Source organism: Vanessa tameamea, chromosome 5, assembly GCF_037043105.1.
Source record: "Vanessa tameamea isolate UH-Manoa-2023 chromosome 5, ilVanTame1 primary haplotype, whole genome shotgun sequence".
Taxonomy (NCBI): Eukaryota; Metazoa; Arthropoda; class Insecta; order Lepidoptera; family Nymphalidae; genus Vanessa; species Vanessa tameamea.
Window position 1 is genome coordinate 4,440,772 of NC_087313.1, and position 9,426 is coordinate 4,450,197.

Here is a 9,426-nt window from a genome sequence, read left to right on the forward strand (position 1 = left end):
AGGAATCGATTTACGTCAAGACTGCTTTTCACACGGCCAACTATATGTCGCGTTGTCAAGATCGGGTTGCGGGCAAAATCAGTATGTTCTTCTACTACAAGAAAATAAAACTAAAAATATAATCTACGCTAAAGTACTGTAAAACATATTATTAAATCTTATTGACGATTATAATAACAAAAACCAACGTGAGCAATCAAACGATAATCATGATAGTGTTTCCGACAACTACGCGAACGAAGTCGCGGGCACAGCTAGTGATCGTATAAAATTGGATAGTATATCTGCTTGAGATTGAAAGAATTCGATACTGCTTGACCGCGATCACTGTTTATCCGTGTGTCAGGACAAGCCGCCAGCATGCATCGGAATACCCTCTAAAACCGGCTGTACCCACTCCAGCTCTTCGAAGGGCCTGGTGTTAATCACACTTGGCATCGATAACGCCCCCGATTGTCGCCAACGGAGAATACCTCAGGGGAATAACACGTAGTGGAATTAGATTCTGGTGCGCCGATCCCAGTGCCGCACCACTCTATCTGATGCAGGATTTACCGAAACAGTCATGTAAACGTCAAACAATATAGGTAAACATACATCCAACCCTCCCACGACGGATAGGAGACGGACCAGTGTTGCAGCGACGTTGATGAACTTCCTTCGAGTTAAGTGCCCGAATATCTATCTTTCAGCCAAGATCAGCATCGTCGTTCAACATAATATTTTTGTTAATCGTATTTCAAATTGTATTTTTGATTCGGCACGTTCAATTCAAGCGTTGTTTTAATTAATGCACGCATGAGTCAGTATAAAGATGAACAAAGGCGACTGGTGTTACAATTATTATAATTAAACATTGGAACAATGAGGTTAGTCACGATTGCTTTGGAAGGATATCTCATTGAATCGGTATTACTACAAGTAGGGGTGTTAGATACAAAAATCATGATATATTACGCAACATAACGCAACGAACACGACTCTAATACATAATGTTGAATTAAGCTTTGAGGTATTCCATTATTATAATACATATTTCATTGGATGGAATATTCTAGAAACTAATGATATTTATTCGTGATCACAAACCAAATATTAACCAATATTATAAACCCAAAAAGTGTTTCTAGTTTATCCTTTTTCATAAAGAGTGAATATATAAATATTAAATAGGAGTTGCAATTGATAAAAGAATACATTTTACGCACAGAAATTGCCATTTAACTTTTACTATCCACCAAGGGCAATACAATAACACATTACGTTTGATTATTGTACAAGTGTAATATCCTTACGTGTTAACAAGTAGGTAGTCTCGTTGAGTAATCAACTATCTTTACCATCAACGCTATATTACAGGATAATAATTCTAAGATAACATCGTCGAGTTCGACATAGGCACGAGAAAAGTAAATATGAAAAGATCAAAAATAGAATAAATACAAACAGCGTCGACGTCCGCTAAACTATTGGCCTGATAAATGTGTGACGCGATTACGTAAGGGACTTGAGGGTAATGACATATTCTAAACATCTCATAACAGGCAGTCATTGAAACTTTAACTAATTAATATTAACAACTACCCACTCGTCCCGGCTTCGCACGGTTTCAAGAAGGGTTACATAACACCTTTATATTCAAGCACAAATATAAGGATAAAATAAAATCTTTTACGATTTTGGGTCACGAAATTTCTTTACAATTAGTTTAACCGTGTAGGAATTGAAAAAGGACAAACATATAAAGATTTATTTTCGTGTATATAGCAGAAATTAATATTAGTATAAAAGCCATAGATGGATGCCAGTGAAAGATACACGGGAATCTAATTGTTTCTATATGATAAATTTGCTTTTAATAATTCGTCTTGTACTCGATGTCGATAAATATCATAAAGAAATTACATATTATTTCTTATGAAATTATAACACTAGGTAACAACCTGCCGTTTGTAGTGTTGTGGATTAAACTCTAAAACTTTTTGCGATGAGAATGAGCCTGTCGAATATATCACTCTCCTCAGCCTCTTATGTAGTCAACTAAAAAACTCCTTTTAATCATCCCGATGATAACACTATTCTAAAATGTCAACTCAGCCAACGATCTGTTATATCGTCCCTCTTCAATCAGTTTTTAAAAAAAGAAATGAAATAGAATTAAACATTTATTTAATATTTATTAGATATAGAATTAAAATAAGACGTAGAATTAAAGTAAGAAATAGAATGATCTTTAGGCAGCCGTCGCGGATGTAAGTTGGAAGAGAATTGAACTGATGCTGAGCTCTACTACTGTCTCTCCTGCCTATACTGCTGACATTGCTGCTACAGCCCAGTGGCTCAGCGTTACCATTTACTAAGTAGGGGTATAACAGTTCGCAGTCACAGACGTAGCGAATTTATATACACTAGACACACAAAAAACTGAATTATATTCCGACAGCTAATTTTTTTTCTGAAAATGAGACTTTACAAAATGAAATCAACTAAATTGAAATATAACATTCTTATTCCGGCTCTCGGATGTAAAAAATAAAAAGAATTTCTTGTTTTTTAAAAGTATTGAAGAAATACTTATCGTTTAAGTAATCTATTTTACGAATGAATTACGTTTATACTAAAATAAATGCTCCCATAAATATTAAAATTCTTTCAAGACTTATCGACCTTCATTTGTTTCGAATAATGGTTGTATTTTTTGCAGATAAATGTGTTCTGCTTCGTAAATTAATTAAAATAAATTAAGCAATTTCGAAATGTGGTCTACTTAATAATACGAAATTATAGATAAGTTTTAACGATCAATATATTTACTAACTAGCTTAAAATGATAAAGTTTATCGACCATACATATATTTGGGAATGAAATATTTGAATAAAAGCGTGCATTTAAAACATTTTAAGAGTAATAAAGTTTGGACTTAGATTACTTTGTGACCATTAATACTAGAGCAATATAAATGTTTATGGAACTTAATCAGTCAAATAATTTTCCGCATTTATATATAACGTGAATATATCTTTTATTATTATATAATAATTACTTTTTATTTATTCATTTTTATATTTATATTTACTTTATATAACATAATCTGTATATCAGATGTCTGTCACAACATTTTACGGTTTAGTACGTGACATCGTAATACGAACGCCATCTTCCATTCGGAGTCCGCAGAATCGTGCCATTCTTAACCGCATACGAGTTCATTATGCATAATTTTGTGCAGTTTTAAGATTGCAATAAACAGATTATAGTAGCTATGTTACTATTTGCGGTGCAGAGGTGCTTTGTGGTTTATTTGCGTGTGTCGCGCGTCGGTAAGGGCGTTCACACGATGTCTATTTCCGCACGAGTGCCGTCGCAGATATTCGCATTGAGAGTTGACAAATGATATGAATATCGATACGCGTAATTCGTCTTGAATGAGATCATGTACATTGTTGAGTTATTACGAAATATCATGCTCATATAAATATGAATATACAAATATGAATAGTTGAGTTATTCGGTGTCGGAACAAACTCGAATGTCACAGCGAAACTCGATCGTGAAATGTCAGAAGGTGATATGTATAATTGGTTATGACGGAGTGAGTTCTTACAAAATAACACTTCTGTACTGTGACTGTACGTTCTCAGAGAATAATATAATTGTATCTTTATGCTAAGAATCGTGAGTAGAAACAGAATTACGTTTCGAATTCTACCATAATATTACAAAATATCACTACAGTTAATATCTTACAAATTATCCGAATAAAATGTATCGAAATATTAGTCATAAAATGTACATTTTAATCATTTCGAAATTATTTAACATAAATTCACAAACGCGTGGCTGTCATTTGGATCCCCTTAAATTAGAGATGCAAGCCTTTGCCTCTTAGTAAAAGTAATTAGGTATATTTATGACGCTCTTAATTAGATTTAAATAGCTTTTTAAAACACAGGCACGTATTTTTTACCTCAAATAACGAGTATAGATTGTAGCTGAAACACAAAAACTCCGAGACGACTTCGAGTGTGTACATTTAATTATAAGTATACTACAACATTGTTTTTGTGCCAACTAACTGCGAACTATTTCATTATTTCAGCCGTAAAAACTGACTTAACAATAAACATTTAAAATATTTCTTACGATATACTAAAGCTGCATGGGAAATAATTGCTACAGATTAAAATAAATAACTTTCCATTATATAATTAAGTACAATTATTGTGTGTGTTAAATAATGATTAAATTATATATAAGATCCTTAGTTAAGTCACTACAAAAATATTTTCTTTAAAATATTTTCATATTATTGTGGACAAATCAAATGGGATGATTTCACTTTTAGATTATTTAACAAACGTAAAAATTAATAACTAAGCATAGTTCTAATTTTTTGATTCCCAATAACTACCATTTTCTGCCCTAACTAAAATATCAAATACTTATTAAACGTGTTAAAAGTTGTCAACATAGAAATACGAAGCAAACTTATCAGGTTTCTATTTCTTTATCAGGTTCGGCAAGAATGTGGTCCGCCTTCGACACTGGACATTCCTAACCTGACTTCACCTCGACCCACGCCTGGCGCGTCGAGACGAGATGCTCTTCGTGCTCCTCCACCAGATACTGAGCTGCTCCAATTCGCTGCGACCCTTGCAGCTAGCAAGAAGCTATTCGCTGGTCTCTCTGACCGACTATGTGATGAACCAGACTTTGCAAATGATGGGAATGATCAGTGCTGGAATGGTGAAACGATTGGAGAGTGAGTATAATGACATAAATCCTCTTTTACAATAAAACAATTACAACAAACAAATTTGTGTTAATATAAAGTATCAGTAAAGAGGATCGTATAATAAAATCATACATAGTGAATGAGAATTTCATAGTAACATTTAAAATTAATTTAGGTACACGAAGGCTCTCGTCGCTTCAGCGTCGTTAAGTGACCAAAAATATAATCCAGAGATAACGGCGACCTCTATTCAAGACTCGAGAGTAGCGGCTCTAGGCGACAGGTTGCGACAAGCTAGACAGGTGAGTGACTTATCCAGATTTAGATATGACCATTAAATTTACCTTTTTATCTGTACATAGCTTATAATACACTTATATAAAAAAAGTAAGATCTACATATGATTAAATGAGGTAGTGACTATATAGTGCGGCTAATTTAAAAGTAGTCCACAATCAAATTATTTTGTTCGTGACATCAGAACTTTTTTATTTTGTTAAATAACTAAATATAAAGAATAGGCATATGAGAACAAGCTGATTTTTTATATTGTTATCTATATTTTAAACTTGATTTATTTTTAACAGTTGCTAGTATCCCACTCTTGGAGCGGATCCGCACCCGCAGCCGAGGCTTTCATGCAAGGAGATGAGGCAGGTGATGAAGGGTCAGGATCTGGTAGAAGCTACACTGATGACGATGCAGCGTACGACGCTGAAGGCTCTGGTGAAGAAGGCTCTGGTGCAGAAGGCATAGGTGAGATAGTGAAAACTTACAATACAATATATTTCTTTAAAAGTATTGATATATAATTCATGTAAAAATCAAGATAAAGTTTGGTTTGGTTTCATGACTTTAGTTTTAGACACATATTTTTGTTAACAGGAAGTAGAACATATGAAGAGACGACATATTCTTCGCCCCCGAGGACGGCTTCAGCAACAGCATTTAGACCATTCCTACCTTACATTGTCAGCCTTGCGGTGATCAGCATCAGCGTCCGTTTTACCTAAACTAGTCCGAAACATGAAAAACGGCCACAGAGTCAAGTGAACGAACTACGTAAGAGTACCCATATCATTTATGTGCAGTGATGTGTGATATGTGCGGACTACGAGTAGACTTGAACTACAAATTAGTGTAGATATTACATGATTCGTAGTATGGTATAGCTGTGCAGAGAGTTTTGTTGTCCTGCTATGAGGGACCTATTATTAAAACATTCTGATATATGTCAGTAGTTTGTTTTGCTGGAATTCATATTGTTACTGAAATGCTAAGGAATTTGCATTAATAATTTAGACTATCAGAGTAGTTCGGTTTTCTTGTAGAACTGTAGGAATTTGTGGCCACTTTAATAATATGTCCCTAATCAGCAATATTGCGAAAACGAAAGGCAATTGAGCCTTGACGGCGTAGTTTTACTACAATTTTAACGTACATACTTTTCCTGATTGAAACGTTGTATATGTATGTTATAAATTATTATCTGAAACGAATCTCTGGCGTGCTACCATTTAGTAGCGATTTAATAAGCTATTCGTTTGTTTTGCAATAATAACGACAAATGAATTGTTTATTATATATTTAAATGAAAAGACAATTAATTAATGCGAATAATTGGTATTATTTAAAGAAAAATAAATAAATTATTGTTTAGATAATTGTAAGTGTCCTGCGTAGCTAGTCTGATACTAGTGGTTAATGAAAGCTTCCAAATTAACTGCAGAATATAATAGTGTAGGAGTTACGATGAAGAGTTTATTGAAATAATACGCATTTAAAAGATATCATTTTAAAATGTATTGTACAGAGCATATCAAAATGTTTACTCGTTTTGTAAATATATTCGGGTGTATTTTAAATTAAATTATAATATTATGACGTGAAATTCTCGCACGTAACAACTTTTCCTTTCACGAGAATATCCACTTCAGATTTTTTTTACAGATAAGAGCAGTCATAATAATAGATATAAGGAAAATATGACTATACATATCTAATAGGGGCAAACTGTTCTGACGTCCTTGAAAAATTGATAAACCTTCAAATATAGGAAAATAAATTTTACATACCTAACCTCAGATTATAAAACAAAATTCAAATGGAGCGCTCGGAACGTTATACTGAAACAACGTTTTCCGTTTTGTTAAAACGTCAAAAGTGTTGTCACTTTAATTATTAATTATTGAAGTATTAAAAAAAAGATACGTCGTTTCGCAATGCCGGAAATTTGCATTCGTTCTTGTTTTTGTTGCTTAACTGTAATGTTCCAAACGTTCCACCCGCCTTTTGTTTTATAATCTGTGTCATTAACAATGAAATGGCTTTGATATCTCGCGAATTATTTATCTCGGCACTGTATTATAATGTGTGACATTAAACACTATAATATAATTAAAAGAATCTCTAATCATTGTTAAACTAGCTGATTGGCAATAAATATATTAGAAAAGTATAACGATTAGACAAAAGTGATAAAAATATATAGAAAATCAATTGTACAGACATGTAAATACATAAACCCTACTGGTTTAGACGGTTAGCTAGTAACATGTTTTGTTGCCATATTAATGTTACGTATATTATTATTTATAATTATTATTAAGTCATAAATTAATCTAATATTATGTGATACAGATTTATTAGAATTAAGTTAATGCGAAATATATCTACTTCATTATTTATATAATTTCGGAAGTAATATGTGCAAACTAAATAATAAAAATATGAATCGAACACTGGAAATATTTGTAGATTTAGACTTTCGGTAAATTAGAAGGGCCTACTTCAAAAAAAAAAACATTTTGAATATTTTTTAATTTGGAACCGTAGAACATTCTATTTTCAATTCAGTTTACAACTGTTACTTTTAAAATCGCAATCTTGAAGTTATTCATATTATTAGCATGTTAAGTCCGACTTTATATACTATATTAACTGCTTTGTTATATATAATAATTACAGAAAAGTCATTGCGTGTGCAATTTATTAAAAGTCATCAAAAAAATTGTCAAATCGCACGTTTGACTTTTTGTTATAGCTCTTTATAATCTGTGTCAACTTCGTAAAACTGGTTGTTTAATTTAATAAATGAATCCGACTTATTGCAAAAAAAATACGTAAAACATATAAATTCGTAATAATATTGATTGTGCTTTAAGATCGTCATTTAATGGTGATCTGAGAGATATATTTCGAATGCGTTGTAAATTATAAAATTGTTGAAGATGCGTGAGGACCATGCAAGGAATCGTTACATTTCGATGTTCCCTTACCGGCAAACCGCATGATGAATTATACATTAAATATAATCAAACAAAATAACACCTTATTTCCTCTATTTAGAACATATATTGCTTTATCAATAAATATATATTTATTCAAATACTTTTATCCTTGGTAAGTTAACACGAAATGGATCCCTGATTTTTGTAAATATTATATTGGTCAGATAGTGTATTTATATTACGAAAATAAACTCTGTACCATACATTATTGGTTTTATTTCAAAGCAATAACTTTATTTTTTAATATCAGTGAAATAGAAAAAGGAATAGAATTTATTAACCCCCTGGATATTCATATTGACGCGAATAATACAACCTTTTTTTTTAAATATAATGGTTGTCAAAGGAAAAGCCTAGTAATCAAATTTTCCTACTTTTAAACATTCATTTGGAAAAATATTTTGCAGTACCTTTTGTTTCAGATCATATGCTTTATAAAAATATGACAAAGGTGCGCGACCTCCTTTCAGGATATATTATTCATACGATTTGAATGAACTCCCTTTTCTTTTAATGTAAAAATATTATGTTAATGTTTTACTCTGAAAAATTACATTGAACTAAATAAACTTTTTAAACATAAATATACTCAACACTGTCAATGTACCACTAATATGGGATAGGAGATCACTCACCCTTCAAACCGGAACTAAGCAATACAAATAATTGCTATCTGGTTCTAGAAGTAACTAGTTGTAGTAGTTTACCAGACAAAGTAAATAAATGAAACATATTAATGACAGCTGTTGATCATTTAATTGGAGAGATTTTGATATTTGAATAAATAACCAGCGCCTAGACATATATATGGCATAGCTTTAGACTTATTAGTAAAAATATCTGATAAATACATATATTTAATCCAACGTAAAGCATCACACATCACACTCTCACACAGTCAGATTTTTATTTGTGTCTTAATTATAACTTATATTTAATTAACTAGGATTTGAAATTCAAAACATTCATTATTCAAGAACGCTCGTCAAGATTTGTCGTCGAAATTGGAAGGATCTTAAGACGCGGTGTTACAAGATTAAGTTTAATTTAAACTTTGATCCGAAACTACAACGACACTACAATATTGAAGTAAGCTGTTTCTTATAAAAATATTTTGCATTTTTTTTACATTAACAGCCTGTAAATTTCCCACTGCTGGGCTAAGGCCTCCTCTCCCTTTGAGGAGAAGGTTTGGAGCATATTCCACCACGCTGCTCCAATGCGGGTTGGTGGAATACACATGTGGCAGAATTTCGTTGAAATTAGACACATGCAGGTTTCCTCACGATGTTTTCCTTCACCGCCGAGCACGAGATGAATTATAAACACAAAGTAAGCACATGAAAATTCAGTGGTGCTAGCCTGGGTTTGAACCCGAAATCATCGGTTAAGATGCACGC

General features: G+C 32.3%; 1 protein-coding gene across 1 annotated transcript in view; it reads left to right on the top strand.

Annotated features, from left to right (window-relative positions):
* The window catches only part of Dally (division abnormally delayed), a 98,389-nt gene extending 90,160 nt beyond the window's left edge, over positions 1 to 8,229 (top strand). The window contains exons 6-9 of the mRNA XM_026628808.2: positions 4,516 to 4,763; positions 4,912 to 5,038; positions 5,324 to 5,492; positions 5,622 to 8,229. Coding sequence (XP_026484593.1) covers positions 4,516 to 4,763; positions 4,912 to 5,038; positions 5,324 to 5,492; positions 5,622 to 5,749 — 672 coding nt within the window. The 3' untranslated portion in view covers positions 5,750 to 8,229. The remainder of the gene's footprint in view (positions 1 to 4,515; positions 4,764 to 4,911; positions 5,039 to 5,323; positions 5,493 to 5,621) is intronic.
* The last annotated feature ends 1,197 nt before the right edge of the window (positions 8,230 to 9,426 follow it).